General features: G+C 32.2%; 1 protein-coding gene across 2 annotated transcripts; it reads left to right on the forward strand.

Moving 5' to 3' along the window:
• The first annotated feature begins 1655 nt into the window (after positions 1 to 1655).
• On the forward strand, positions 1656 to 14036 carry LOC119641379. Of its 2 annotated transcripts, XR_005247822.1 has the most exons (4): positions 1656 to 1841; positions 1916 to 2745; positions 13306 to 13663; positions 13737 to 13748. XR_005247822.1 is itself a non-coding variant. In XM_038039994.1 (3 exons), the coding sequence occupies exons 1-2, from the start codon at positions 1747 to 1749 to the stop codon at positions 2742 to 2744; spliced, it is 924 nt and encodes a 307-aa protein (XP_037895922.1). In that variant the 5' UTR covers positions 1656 to 1746; the 3' UTR covers position 2745; positions 13306 to 14036. The 2 variants fall into 2 exon arrangements, 1 of the variants encoding a protein (XP_037895922.1); XM_038039994.1 differs by having other exon boundaries at positions 13306 to 14036.
• Positions 14037 to 16601: the final 2565 nt, after the last annotated feature.

Raw genomic sequence — 16601 nt, forward strand, 5'->3', positions numbered from 1 at the left:
TCTTTTTCTTATTTATATAGAAATTTGGGTAGTTGTTTTTAAAATTCAGAGTAACAGGACAAGAAAAAAAAATCTTTCCTTAATATTTTCGTCCAAAACAGTAAACGAAGTAAAAATAGGTAATAAGACCAGAAGTGAATAATAGTATGGGAAAAGACACCAAGAACGTGATCTCGAACTTCAAAATAATTTGTTAAATTGTATTTTTTGCTTTATATTGAATGAAAAAATAATAATATACACAAATTGAAAAAGGAATTTTAGATTAAAATATTTTAAATAACTGTAAAATAATTATTAATACGGTAAGAACAGATTGAAGCACTCAAAGGGAGTTCAAAAAAGTACGATCGTTTATGTGGGTTTATATTAAGCGGCTATATACCACAAATCCCAAACGCATTTAAGATTTTTTTCCTAATTAGTTTCTTTTATTTCCTGCCCCACAAGTTTAAGCGGACGATTATAAAACCAGAATATCTTGACACCTTCTATTAATCAGAATCATTTTCACTCTTCTAGCCATGTGTATGCAACAAATCCAAATAAAAAAAATAATTTCCATCTCCAACAATTTACATTCTAATCAATGTTCACATTAAAGTACATTTACAAAATAGTGAAACCTTGACCATTTTCTTTTCCTTCTCTTAAATATTAGTAAATAAAAAAATTTACTTTTTTGACAGCGTTATTATTATAAATCATCATGTTGTTTTCTGTTGTAGGGCATTCAATGGCCCGCTTTACCTGATTATAGTGTTCTTACTTCTATTGCTATTACCGCTGTTAATATAGGCGAGTTATTTTTCATAAAAAATAAAAGGATAACGAATTGCTTGTACGTGTTCGTTTACTATTTATATAAAAACTCCCTTTAGCAGAAGAAACGATAAGGTAACATTGAATATATAAACTTAAAATAACAAATCAATTGTAAAATTTTGAACAGACGAAAAGTTTTGAAACCAAAAACCGATCCCAGACATTTTCAGCCATTGATAAAACCTGCTTTAGAGCTGCTTCTTGGTATTACTACAAACAGAAAGGCGAGTTAGTATACCGCAATATTCCATACAAAATCAAATATTTCAAATTCAAACATACTTATATGTTCGGGATGTTTGCTTCAATATCATATTTTAATCTATTTATTTACTTTGTGTACAATATATGCTCAAGCTGATCAAATTCAAAATCTCGGGGTATTCCACAATGCCCATTGAGTGGCTTTTTTTAATACCTCTGTGTTTTCAAACAATCAGAAAAGGAACAAAAAACGGAGCTACAAATATCTTTGGAAACGATAACGAATAGAACAGCTGATTACTATATTAATAATCAAAACCAGTGGCGGGTGGAGATTATATATTAGATAATTCGAGTTAATTTTACTTATCTTTAACGACATACAAATATACAAGAAGTCAAACTTGTACAATGCAAAAGTGAAAACACAAAAAATAATAATTAAAATAAGGTTTCAGTGACTTCTTTGTTACTTATTTATTCACGTCTTATCTTTACCTACGAGTTTGATATCAACCCGTCGTCATTCAAAAAAATCGATGTAAAAGAAGAAGAATCAATTTGTTTACATGTTTCTTGTTCGCAGAAGAAGAAGACTTTACATATGCTTGTGAAAGGCTCAATTTTACACAGCCTTTTATTATTTTTGAACGTGATTTCAAAGCAATTTAGTTAATCTCAACATCCAAAAAAAGGGAAGGCAATTTTCGTAAAAAGATGTCCGTTGAAAACACTGTGAAATTGTTATGGGACTGTGCTGCTGCTTTAGAACCTAAAACACACGCACACAAACTATTAAAATCCGATTACATGTAAGTGCTGGCAAAAATTTGAAATATTTAACTATGTTTGTGCATCTACACATTTTGTCTGTCGTATTTTATAGTAATAATTGTCGAACTATCGCGAACACAAAACTGCAAATGCCAAAGGAGAAATTCGGGACAAGTCAAATGTGTTCACATTGTGGTTGTTTCTGGCATGAAAGCGAATTTAAATTAAAACCACATAGTCAACAAGTGCCTGTTAGGGCTAAAGCATTGAAACTAATAGCCAAATTAGAAGAAACTAACCAGGAACATTACAAGAATGTATTGACAGGGAAGCAAAGACGACGTGCGAAATGGTTAAAAAAACGCATAACAAACTATATGAAAGTCAAATGTGAGCTGTGCCAGCATAAAACATTAATAAAAATGGAGAAACCGCAAAAGAAGAAACGGCTTAATAAAAATGCAAACTTGCCTATAGAAGAAGAGGAAACGGTCAGTGACGTACACTTGAAGAGTATAAAGAAAAAGAAGAATAAGGCAAATAAAAACGCTGGTCTTAATAAACCAAAGCAGCATTTTGACCAAGAAAAACATCTGCCAGTAAAAACTCCAACAGTCTTAATACCAAGCAAGCCAAGTGTGGAGGCAACAAAGCAAATAAATAAAACCAAATTTGTTTCGAAACAACCGACAGTGAAATCAAAATCGAACAATGCCCGAATAACTCAATCTCAATCTCCTGCTACCAAAGTGAATAGTAGTAAAAAGCATAAATCAAAACAATCTTCAAAAATTTCAACACCACCTGTTGCCGTGCAATCAAAAACACAGCGAAAAAATTCTTTATTACAATTAGCTGCTCTTTTAAAGCAACAAACAACGTCTAATAGGACAGAAACTGCAAAATCAACACAACAACGCTTAGAAGCACTATTAAAATAAGGTAAGTTGAACCAAATGAATGCGGTTTTAAGTAATAATGCATTTATGAATGACTCATTTACATTCGCACACATTCTCATACATCACATAGCCTGAATAACTAACCAGATATGTTGTTAACTTATATGTGTAAAGGTAAAACCGCATCTAGACACGTCACTTCAAGTAGCTTTTTATTAAAGAGCCGATCGATTCAAGTTTCATATCGATGTATAGAGTGAATCGTAAGATGAATGAAAACATACATTTAGAAACATGGCTTTTGCAAACTTGTTAGTTATTTGAGGAACTGATGACTACGTCCGAGCTTCAGGTTCGGAATCGAGCCAATTTCGATTTTAATTATTATGATTCTTTGAAAATTGCACAAGCGCGGCTTTTTCCATTTGGTTCAATAATTTTTTTATGAAAGATATCAAAGAAATTTGTAAATTTTTAGCATCTTCGGAGCACAACAAGAACTATGTGCAGTTCAAATTCGTTAATTATGACTGTATTGAATAATATGTGAATATAATTTTTTTTTTGAATGACAGCGTGCAACAAAAATTTTAAAACCTTTCATATCTCCCGAACTAGCTAGCTCAACAATCACACGAACGTCCGTTTCTACAAACTCCGATCCTCTTCAAGTAGCGCTTAATAGTAGCCCTAAACATAATAAAGTCAGTAGTGCGATAATTACACAGGCAGAGAGGATCTACAGGCATTAGTCGTTACAAAATGGTTTACATGTTTCTTTTATAACTTCTTTCATGTTGCTCTTTATAAATGTGATTGTGTCGACTTTAATGACGCAACTCTGTGGGAAGACCGTTGCTTGTTTCAAATTTTGCTGTTGTACTCGCGCTTTGAACAGGGACTATGATTAATTTATGGAAATTTCAAAAGAATTAGACGCGAGAAAAATTTCACTTTACCTCGGCTTTCAATAATGTCCTTTCAATCAATAATTTAAAGTGGTCGCACGATAAATTTTTGAAGCTTTCGCTATGTGCACGTCAGGTCCGAGTTTCGACGTTTAAGTCTTGTTTGCTCTTCCTGTTTCAATTGTCCTAATCTCAAAATTTACGGCTTCTGAAAGAATTCAATCAAACAAGAAAGTTGTGGTAACCTTTTTATATCCTACATCACTTGTTAACAGTGGTTAGACTAAGTAGCAGCTAATATGGCGCAAAACAAGGAAATATCCTGAAAAATAAGCTCACAGGCAAAGTGCTAAACAAAATACATGTGAATGCAGATACTCATCCAGTTACAATTATTTTTAAAATGAGTCTATGTGATATTGAACTTGAAGGGGGAGTACTTCGGATGGAACTAGCTTTTGTTAAACTGAACTATTCAAAGTCGCTTTCTGGATTGATTCAAGCTTGTCTGTCCGTCCGTCTGTCTTTGAGATATTTTGACGAAATTTGGGATACCAACTTATTTTGGTCGAAGGCCGAATGCTATCGAAAATGATTCCGACCGAATCACTGTTTCCACCATTTCCGTTGAAAGGCCTCATTCTGAGAAGGCGCTTTATGAATAAGTGTAACAAATGAAGCGGTCCAGAGCAGGAGTCGGCAAGCTATGAACGCAGTCACCGAGTGACTCATTTGTTAATTTCAAGTGACCCACTTTAGTTCCGGAAATAAAGTATAATACATAAAAATAAATTATAAAACATGAACATGAAACAACCATTTTCAAAATAAGAAAACGACCAACTATAAGCAAACTTGACGAAATTGACGTCACTAGTTCCACATAAGCCAGGACCCATTAATATCAAAGTTAATTGAACTATGTTTTGTAATTATTTTCTTAATAAACTTTATTTTTATACCTACACCCCTTGTGCTATAGGGTATATTATAGTAGTGCGGTTGAACGTAACCCACCGAAGGGCTTAAGATAGACCCACTTTTTACTGTACCTAACGATTCAGAATCATAGCCTGAATTGAACTAAGCCTGTCTGTTCGTCTGATGTCTGTCCATGTAAATCTGTGTTCAAGCTATAGGTCGCAATTTTTGAGATATTTCGGTACATTGATGTGTTTTGAAGGACGAACGCAGTAGGTAGCATTTGGGCATTCTAAATTGGTGTGAAAACTTTGGACCGGTTGTGGCAATTTGTGAATCCCTTCATATAAAGAAAATTAAAGTTTATATGACAAAAAGTTGTCATTTTGAATACTTCATAACAGTAATTTAACATAAAAAAATTAATCCTTTGTAGACCAGAAAAGTCTAAGTTTTGTTTAATACGTGGTGACGAAAATTGAGCCATAACATTATAGTAATTTCATACAAAAATGATCTCTACAAAATTTGGACTTATATTACATTAGGTTGCGTTTTGGGCCCGCTCTTCAAAAGTTGGCCTTTATTTAGAAACAATATATAATTTTCGCCTTCTGTAAAAAAATTAGAATAGTGTTAGAAAACGTGGTGTAGAGTACTTAGTGGTGGGCGTTGCCTGACTATAATCTTTTTACTTATTTTATTTACTTAAACACTGTTTTAATACGAAAATATCTCCGACTCAAATATCTCTTTAATACTCGCATTTTGATTGATTTTGACCTGCGGCCAAGAAGGTTGCCGACCCCTGGTGCAAAGTATTCAACGTTGGGCTGTTTTTGTGATTGTTTTCAATATTTATTATAGGGAAAATTCAAAGCCTGTAAGCAGTGCATTGAAATCAAAAAATAATATATCGAAGTTCATAACGATTATATAGTTAGGCTACGCAATTTGGGAACAATCTAAGTATTGTTTTTGTGAACAACATATAACTGCAATTCAAATGTTTAAAATGTAATCAAAATATATCTGATAGTTTTTGAGCCTTTTATTTCTAGTTGCTGGATGTACTACGCAAAACGCGAACAAAATTATGAGTCCGGAAAGTCATATACAATCGTCATGACAAATTCAAAAATTCGATGTAGAAATTTGAAAGTTTTCACATATGTTTTTAAGTAATGTTAAGAGATTATTTTAAAAAACGAAAAAGAGAAACAGACGCGATGCCTCAACCAAAAAAATCCAAAATATTGTCAATCAGTTACGTCACATTACTCTTACAATTGATAATTTAAAAATTTTTAAAAATATGTTTCCCGGAATAGCTTAGTTAGTTGCCAAGTGGGGTGGATCTGAACGATTAGCTAATGAACTCGGAATCAATTATGAAATTTCCTATTTCCCTATCTAATCTTCGTTTCAGATAAAATGACATTTTTTCACTTGTTTCAGGATGAAAACAGAAAATTCGTGTTGTGTTGAACTCATTTCATATTAAACGTTGCTTTATATATCTTATCATTGTGAGCGTCCGCAACACATTTGTGTCATATTAACCTAATTACGACGGTTCTACTTACTTACTAGACTTGAGCAGTGTTGCAAAGCATCCAATAATTTAGTTTAAGTTGCATTAAAAGGAAGAGGCAATGTCTGCAAGATAAGCGATTAGTACGCGTTGTCTTGTAGTTGCCTTGACTTCTTCGTTCATTGTCAGGATACTTGCCGAGGTCTACTTTTACTTCTTACTTTGAGTAGGGAAGACTTGTATACCTTTGCGTTATTTTATAAAGCCAATAAATGTTAATCAAATTTTGTATCTATGTCTGGTGTAATTACAAAGTTTTCAATTTAATTCCGATTTTTTGGAATTTAGCCGTTCTAAGTATGTCCTTAAGTCATGTCAATGAGCTACACTAATCCATCAGGAATAAATGAGGAACGTATATATATATCTATGCAAAAGTAGTTCTATTTATTCCTATATTCATAAATTTATATCCTATATATATATATCCTATATATATATACGTATATATATATAGTAGTTCTATTTATTATATATATATATATACATATTAAAGGCCTTATACAGGTATACCTTTGCTCCAAATGCTCCAAATTTGGCTTTTTGCCTTTTATTGAGATTTTGTCGAGGTATTAAGTGTAGGTCCCCTCGACCACACTGTTGAACTTGAGGAAAAGAAATAATAATAAGACTTTAAAGGGCAGTGCTACACAAAAATGTTGTTTACTTTTTACCCTTGGTTTTGGGAAACGGCTCATTTCTATGCGTGACCTTGTACTCCACGGTTAGGATAATTTTGAAGAGGAGCAGTAGGAGGAGATTTTGTAGGTATCACGCAGCAAGTGAAACCTTACTAAAAAAAAAAAAACCAAAGTTGTTAGACTTTTCAAGTCTTCAAAACGATATATAAAAATTTCGAATTTTGAAATAGACTTGCCCTTGATAATAAGAAGATATATAAAATATTGTAGAAAATATCATTGTTTTCATTTCTTCAAATGTGTTAAGAAAGAAAAAACTTTTAAATTTTACGAAAATTTTAATTTAAAACATTTTTTCTTTCATTGTATTGTATTTACGTCAATCGATCATAATAAGTTGATTGTCTTTAAATTTTTCTGTCAGCGAAATTATCTGCTTTGACCAAAAAAAGGCAAAGCCCTGTTAAACATGTTTGGGCTTTTTTTGCTTTTTTTTTTTTTAATTTATTTTTCTTTTTCGATTTCTGCTTTATTTTCTCAGAAGCCTACAAAACATGTTTTCTTTTAATATTATTGTTGCTGCTGCTGCTGTTGTTGTTGTTAGTATTATTATATTGCATATAAATCTATCTGTCTTCTTATTCGGTATGCAGGACAAAGTCAAGGCTGAATTATTTTTTTTTTTTAATTTTTTTGCTCGTCTTCCTTTTAGGCCTTATCTAATGTTCATATATTATTTTGTTTCGTTTTATTGCTTTCGAATAGTTTTATTGTTGCTTTACAGCTTTTATGCTTTTTGTCCAGCAAACGTTTCTTCGTTACGTTTGTCTTCGATCTCATTTTACGTTCCATTGATTTGCAATTAAAAGTCAGCTGCCTTAGATGATGGTTTGATTCAGTTATACTCTTCACACATATATATTCACAAATACAGCGTACAATACAACAACAACAACAACAACAATGTATGGCAATATCAACATCTTTAATATTATCATCGCTTGGAGTTATGCAGTCAACCGACCAAGCAGCAACAAGGTCTTAAAAGGACTTAAGAACATTTTTATGATAGCTACTGTTGTTGCTATTGTTGCTTTTTGTTTTTTTGTTGTTTTTTTTTTTTGCATTTTTCGTATCAACTGGTCTTAACATATTATTGTTGTTGTTGTTGCTATTGTTGCTGTTGTTGTTATTTGTATTGATATTGAATTTAATGTAAAGCAAAGAAAATGACGAGCAATGACTTTAGCTAAAGTACTTTAAGTCTTTTCTTAAGTGACAAAATACGAACCAGAGGTCTTTCACCAGCCACGACTCTTAAGTGTGATGTTTGTGTAATGTTTTGGCCTTAATAGAGGAAAAAATAAGAAAGCAAAACATTTATGAGGATTAAATGAATACTTGGCTCTATCTCTCTATATAGATATAGATATATATATATATATATATATATACGTTTGTCTGTATCTATCTATCTAATTGTCTTATATCTTTTATTTGATCTTTCATAGAAAGCCAACGACACGACACTTCTTCTTCTTCTTCTCCGTTTTCTTCTAGAGAGTTGAGAATCTTTCTACGGGTTTCTTTTCCTTTTTTTTTTTTTTTTTTTTTTATTCTTTCAGAATTGCTTTTGTTTTTGTTGTTTATATAAAATGACCACTAGAGTTATATATGTATCAACACATTTATATCTTGCCTTTTTTTTTTTTTATTTTATTTTATTCTCATTCTACTCGATTCAACAACTTCTTTTATTAGTTTATTTGAATGGGTGTTTATGTATCTACATATATATATACATATATATATACATATATATATATAGATGGGATACAAATACTGAAAGCAGACCGAGACTATATCATTAATCGTACGCCCGGCTTGGTCTTTGTTTGCTCGCTTCTTTTTTTTTTTTTTTTTTACACACCTCTATGCATATATATGGTCGGGTGGGAAATGATGGTGGACGGTATGCTTACGTAGAGCGTATTAATGCGTTTTCTATTTATATTAATGATGACGTGTATTATATGAATTTTTGTGTAGAAGTGAAAGAATCATTTAAACAGTGGCGTACGTGTAAATATATATATAATATCAAAATAAAAAAAGATAAAAAATATATTAATTCATTAATTGGAAAATTTTATTATTATTGGGATTTCTTTCTTACTTATTATTTATACTAAAAACAAAAAGCTCTTAAGGTCTTCAGTGCAAGGTATAAAATAAAATAAAAAACTGAATAGTCTAAAAATTCAGAAATAGCAAGAGAGTTTAATTAAACTGATCATTATTATTATTATAATTATTGTAATTAATTTAGCCAGAGAAATAATATCTAAAACAAAAGACTTGAAGGACTAACGTCTAAGACTGTGGGCTTTATTGAAAACTTGACTGCCCTTGAAATTTGAATCCACAACGACTAACTTATTAGTCGAGATCCTTTGCCACCTCGGCCACTTCGGCGGGTTTTACTTGTCTGCTGTTTTGTTTAAAAGAAACCACTTGGGGCGAAGCTGAACAAAAACTGCACACCTGTGCCTCTGACAGTTCGTCATTTATTTTCACCATAAAATATCAAAATATTTATACTTCGTAAAGGCATGTTCTTCAATATAGCAGCGGACCTAAGAGGTAAACTTACCGAGTGGTGCAAATATAGGAGAATGAATTTCCTTAACCAAGAGCTTATTATTCTTTACCTATTACCCTGTTGAAGCACTAAAAATTGAACTTTTATCGAGAGCATTTGTAGAAGGCGTGTTCTGAAAAATAGATTTTCATGATCTAAATTTTTTATAATTTATTTTTATATTAATCTACTATAATCATCTTTATGATGAAATTTTAAAAATTAAATCCCTCTATCATATAAAGCCTTAGTTCTCGCAGAAACGTTCTACGGTACATACATACATTACACTCAAAGAGTGAAATACTATTAATCAGCGTTCCTTGTCGAGAAAGTTTGGAAGTTAAGAATATTTTTTTTATATAATTACTTGCTCGAAGTAGAACGTTCTCATCAATTTTGAATGGACAAAGTCCTTTGACCAGAGCACGTAAATGTATAAAATTTCGTAGAAATATTTCAAATATTACGATCTGTAGGTTGTATATAAAATACAATTAGAAGAAATTAGGTGCATGAACCGACAGCGACACGAATGATCTCTTGTCCTTAAATCATTTTTTAATAATGGATTATTGCATGTATTTGGTTTAGCGACATCCATTCGTGAAAATAATAGAGTAATGTGAAGTATCAATGTACATAACGGCTAATTCCGACTATTTTAACCTTTTCTCTATACAAAAAACAAAGTTTTTCCTTTTAGTATTGTTGAGTTATTCAGTGTATACAGACGCTAGTCATGGAACTCTTAAAAATGCATTTACGACATCCATTAGTTCTGTAGTTTGATTTAAAGGAATCTGCTGAGATACTTTTAGAAGCTTATGGTGATGCCGATCGGCCGCACATTGCAAGAGTTGCCAAGAATACACTACTGCAGCTCGAACTAGAAATTGTGCCGCACCCAGCGTACTTACCAGACATAGCGCCTTTTGATGCTTTTCAGATCGATACGACATGGCTTGACTGGCGCGCGGTTTTGAGATACTAAAGAAATGCGAAAAGGGGTTCGATGATTGAATCGCTGCCAAACCACGTTATCGCCACGTTGCATGAAGAAGGGGGAAAAGGTGTAGAAAATGATGGAAAATATTTCGATTAACATATTTAGTACTAATGTTCCTTCTGTTTGAACTGAGAAGTGAACAAAATACATGCAAGCATCTATTTATATTCCAAAAAAATTTTTTGCGTTTCCATAATCGGCTATTTAGACGGATCGCAGCAAACGGCTCAATGGCCGCGGGTGATCAAGTGCGGTGCAGCTTGCAATGACAAGTTAATCTAAATTAGCCGGCAGCCTTTAAATCCACACATACTAAATTTAAGGGTTTAAAGAGCCGTTTGAATGCGTTGTTTACTCTTTCATAAATGAATTTGATGGAAAGACCTATAATTTCGTGCTCACAAGAAAATGTCTCATTGGAAAGCTAAGGTGCTTTGAAATTTTCAAATCTGTGGCAACCTTTTATACGCCTTAAACAATAATGCTTTCTTGTTGCGGTGGCTTTTGCCAACATACGGTTGGGACTCTTGGAATATAAGAACTATCTATAGTTAAACTGCTTTCCAAATATATTTTAATAAAACAAGTTTGATATGTCATAAAATTAAGTATTTCATTCAGCAATTAAATCGTTTGTCTTTAAGACTCGAGTCTAATACAACATTCTTTCTTCAGGTTCGATAACTGGGACAAAAAAAAAAAGAAAAGAAAATCGTATCTTCCATACCTTCAACGAGTAAAAAAGCCTAAAAGCAAGTAAGGACATTTTTTCAGTTTAGGTTGCGCTGTAGCTGCTTTCTTCGACCGATATGATCCATATTTCAGCACTTACCCGTGTACGAAAACCTTGAATATTTTTGCGGAAATTAAAGCGGACATCTTCATTTTTGTATCACCTGTTTGTTTACCACAGACATTGCACAGACGGACGGATGGACCGACCTGCCTAAATCAATTTAGAATTTGATGAGTAAGATTGTTCGGAAAGTAATTTTTTCAACTTTTTTTTCAAGCCAAGGCCTGTTGCCGATAACAGTCGATGATTGGTGGGATTTCAAAGGGGGTTTTCTTTTATATTTTACCAGACAACACAACGATCAATTCTGAAATGTATTGTCATGAGCTGGAGAAACTGAATGATTTGTTTGAACGGAAAAGCCCGGAAGAGGCCGAGAAGATATAGTGTTCTAACAAGATAATGCGGGACCTCATAAAAGTTTGTAATTCGCTAAAAGCTGTTACAATTTGAATGGGGGTTTACTGCCACACTCACCATATTCTGGCGGATTTGCCATCTTCTAATTATTGTTTGCTCCGGTCTCTAGAAAATTTTTTACTTGAAATGAGGAGGTCAATAATCGTCTGGATTACTATTTTTTGCTAACAAAGAACAAAAATTTTATGAGCGTAGAATCATGCTACTGCCAGAAAGATGGCAAAAGATTCAATAAAGTATATATTCACTACAAGGAAGTCGTAAATTTTCAAAAAAAAAAAAAAAAAAAATGAAATTACGTTCCAAACAAACTGTTACATTTGAAAAGATCTTTGAAACACTTCCGTTTTAATACAAGGAAACCACCCCGCTTCATCAGTGATCGAGATAAAAAAGGGAAAGGAAAAGTGTACCCACTTTCTCAAAATAGTTCAGTTCCGTAATGAAAAAGGTCAAAGATAAGTGTAAGAAGACTAAGGCTAGATTGAAATGGAAAAACATTAGAGCGGAAGAGTTGCTTTCGAGACGTGATTGAAAAACGACATTAAACCTCATTGCATCATTGCAAGCGTCACCGGTCAGTACGTTAAGAAGTAAGATGTCCCTAGTTCATTATTCTCTCACAGAATTAACTGCATATAGTTGGATTGCCTACAAATCTTTACTCTTGCTGTTCTTCTTTACCGACAAAGTTATCTAGATTGTTGGTAATGCCTTCCTTAATAGTCTTGCATGCTTTAATGTTACGTACAATTTTACAGAGGAAAGATATTAGTGAACTAATTCACTCGTCTTCCTGTAATTCTTAGGCTACATTACCCCTTATGATAATTTTACAGCAATATTCCCACGGGCCTAATGAAGAGTAGGACGCCGCGATAAATTAGCTCCTGGAACCATATTTCCAAGCAAATCCTGTTCATTTTAAAAACTTATCTTAACACGTTCGCGGATGCGAATGCTATAGCATTCATTTTCATAGTGATACAAAATGACGTGAATGCTAGAGCATTCAAATTTTAAAGCCAATTTTTGTTCATTTAATTTCATGTAACCTTAAGTTTTTGTAATTAATATACATTTCATCTATATTGTCGTGGATGCTATAACAATCATATCATATAACAGTTAAAATACGATGTTCTGACTACTCTTATAATATATGTATAATCCGATTTTGGATTTTACAACTAGTTTCAAAAATAATTGCCTGTCTATTTTTGCAGCTCCCTGAAATTGTTAATGTCCGCGAACGTGTTAATATATGAATCAAAAATGTACGTAAATTACCTCAAGGTTCACATTTCTATCCCCAACTTTTGCGACTTCAGGATTAGCAATAAAACGGTTTTGACAACAAAATCTCATCTTCATCTAAGAAGGCAATGCAAACAACTCTTTTGTTTTTTAAGCGCTAGCTACGTCTCTTAGAAAATCGCGCAAAAAAATCGTGTAAATGAGTCATATGGTAAATTTGGTGATGTGCTTCACAACTTTAAAAAATTGTGTAAGATAAAAAAACTCTAGAGGTATTTTCAAAAAACCGTGCAAAAAAAGTTATAATGAAATCCATGTTACATATTTATAAAACAAAAACCATTCATTTTTCATACAAAAAACAAATTACAAATAATGTATTATTATTATTATTATTAGTATTTTAATTTTAGACTAATGAAATGAATTCTTAGACTAAAAAAAAGACATTGAGCACTAGCAAGACAGGCTATCGGCTCTACAAATAATGTAAGTACATACCAACATATGAAGATTGCAACTGAAATTAGAAATAAAAATCAATTTCCCAACTATTTATCGCTACTGAATAATAAGTGTGCACCTTTATTACGAACTGGATCAAAAATGCGATGTCGGGTATAACTAGCGCAACTGTCGGCTTGGATTCAAGTGAAGAATTTCGTCCGTTATTATTGGCCAAGTTAACAACACATGTGCGAGCATGAACCGATTGACTTCTGATCACAATGTTTTCTCAATTATATTTCGTTGCTGCCTACATAAGTTTCTGTAAGACACAGTCAAAATTAGAATTTCAAGAAAAAACGGTTCAATATTTTCTTCCCCGCTTGGTGAAGAACAGGAATTCCATCTCGACTTAATGAAACAATCTATCAGCTTCTTTGACTGCTCTCATTGGTGAATCGTGTGATTTCAAAATGTGTAAAAAAGACCGCGTAGAAAAAGAGTTGATATATATAAATTTTCTTCCCCGTTTGGTAAAGGAGAGGAATTCCATTTCGATTTAATGAAACAATCTATCAACTTCCTTGTCTGGTGAGGAGGCAGAATGTATTTGCTCTCATTAGGAAACCGTGTTATTCTAAAATCGTGTAAAAAAGATTTGATTCTATATTTTCTTCTTTATTGGCAAGAAAAGGAAAGAATACATTTTACAAAAAGTGAAAATATTTTTAAATCTGAAAAACAAGTGCAAAAATCTGTTTATGTTAAAAAAATAATAGTAATAAAAATGATAACAATTATTTTATTAATTCTATATATTATATTATATAAGAAATTATTTATTTATTTTTTTTTTTTAAATCAGAATTTTTACGCCGTCACTGTAGTTAGTTTGTTTTTTGTATCATATAAAGTATGTCATGTTGTATGTCGCTGTTGTATTATTATTATTGCCGCTGACTCTTGACTACTGGCTAGAGTTGCAAGATCCGCATAATACATACATATATATACATATATACATAGACACACACGCACACATACACGCGCACTTACACATAAGCACTCATTATTTCCTCTCCATTTTATTATACAAACTATATGAACCTATCTGCTCTAATGTCCAATTCTTGTTATATATTTTCAAGTCTCTTATGGCTTTAATGTCTGCGATTAAGTTTAGTTTGTATTCAGTCTCATCGCAAACGTTGTCGTCAACGCATGCAACTAGCGAACGATACGCAAAGGACGTGACGAAAACAAATGTGGTTCTAGTAACTTTTTTTTGGCTTTTTTTTCCTTCAAATAAAAATTTATTTACTTTTTTTTTTCCGTGATTTATAATAAAAAGAAATAGTGAGAGGTTGCAAAGAAGAAAAAAAAAAAAAAAAAAGACAACAGCAAGTGCTTGGTGGATATAAATGCTGTCTGATGTGTGGTTTTTAAAATGATTCATACAATCTATACGCTTGCGTGCCAACTTTACGAGAAAAAAAGCTGATGTTAATAAAAAAAAAAAGAAAAAATGTAATAAAAATATAGCATAAGTAACATAATAATTATTTAAAAAATAATATAAATAGTGGAGATTACTAAAAGTTTATTATTAACACATATTCCGTTTACTACTTTATTGAAGGCCGGATATAATTTTAAAAAGCGTTAGAGTAACGCAAGTAAATTAAGCGACTATTTGAAGGAAAAGTTTCGATTTTTCCCTCATCAAACAACCTTTAAACGATTTCTTCTTTAACGGAAATCGTTTAAAAAAAAAAAATTTATTTACAAATTTGTTTTTTTTTTGTTTTTTTTCGCATTTCATGCTTCCATAGTAACAAAAAAAAAAAAAAAAAAAAAAAACAAAGAAGAAGAAAAGCAAAGAAAAAAAGACGACGAAAAAAAAATTACAGGAAATGTTGTCAATACCGAACAATATCTGCAGAACCGGAAAACTTATTATTGGCATTAAAGCACTATAAATGGCAAAACCCTACACCAACAAAACAATTACCATTCATTATATCCCGCACCAAGTGCACTACCAGTGTATATTAATTTTGTGCGTGTGTGCATGCAGCTTGAAATAGGCGCAAACTTTATTATACCCTTCGATTCAGAAGCACTTTTTGACGCTTATCTAATCTTGTCCGTCCATCTGTCTGTTTCTGTTTTCCTATGTACAACCCATAGGTCATAAAATTTGGTACACCAAGTTGTTTTGGCCCAAAGATGCTATTGAAAATGATTCGGGCTAGATCACTTTTTCGTCAATTTCGTTATATAAGTAACTGGTGGGTGAAGGGGAGAAAAAATAGGATGGTGCAGGGTATTTTATGGTGAGCCGCGACGCACTATAGTCTTTTTACTTGTTTGATTCTTCTTCTATACTTTATACTAATGAGTTAAAGGAGCATGATTAGCAAAGAAAAGTGTGCCACAAATGCAGGAATATTTCACATATTCGGAATGAACGTAACAATGGATATTTAACGGACTTGACGATATCCGTTCGTCCATCTGTCCAGTTCGTCTTCGGGGCTTTTATAGTCTCGTAAGAGCTTTATCGTTTTTTTTTTTTTTTTTAAAGCTATCGCAAAAATTAGGATAAGTTGAATAAGGCGAAACACCACCTTGCGTAATGCAACTCTGAACCTATCTTTATCATGAAATATGAAAAACTATACCTTTTCGTTACATAAAGGTTTACCTCTTTAATGAGAATCCTTATATGAGAGGAAGTTTGAGAAAAGGACCAACGTGGATCAAATTTTTGGCACAGTAAACTCTCTAAAATACTAAACATTACTCTTTGTTATCATATAAACACCTACCTTTTACAAAACTTTCATATAAGATGGGTGCCATCCCATTCAAACTTCCTACAATCATTTATTTACCAAAACAAATTCTTGTTTTTTACTGCATTTTGTTATCAGGCATAAAAAAAAAATATAAAGGACTCTTTAGGATACTACCGCGAAATTGCACCGAGTCATTGCTTCGGTTTATGAAAAATCAAAAGCTATATAGATTTTTGCTGTATAACAGTTAATTTTTCATGAAAATTTTTATAAGTGGTAGAGTTGAAAAAATAGACGTCCCTAATCCAAATCTCGTAAGATCAATTTCTATGTCAAATTGCTGTTATGGAACAATTTTGATTACGAAGTATTAAAAATTAGATCTTTTGTCACGCGAACCTTCCATTTTTATAGAAACAACTATATGGAAAGGAGTTAAAAAATGACCCATACGATCCAAT

Source organism: Glossina fuscipes, unplaced genomic scaffold (assembly GCF_014805625.2).
Source record: "Glossina fuscipes isolate IAEA_lab_2018 unplaced genomic scaffold, Yale_Gfus_2 148, whole genome shotgun sequence".
NCBI lineage: Eukaryota > Metazoa > Arthropoda > Insecta > Diptera > Glossinidae > Glossina > Glossina fuscipes.

Coding starts and splice junctions, on each gene's coding strand:
- LOC119641379 (XM_038039994.1), top strand. CDS start 1,747: ATGTCCGTTGAAAACACTGTGAAATTGTTATGGGACTGTGCTGCTGCT. Junction 1,842..1,915: donor CTATTAAAATCCGATTACAT/GTAAGTGCTGGC, acceptor CGTATTTTATAG/TAATAATTGTCGAACTATCG.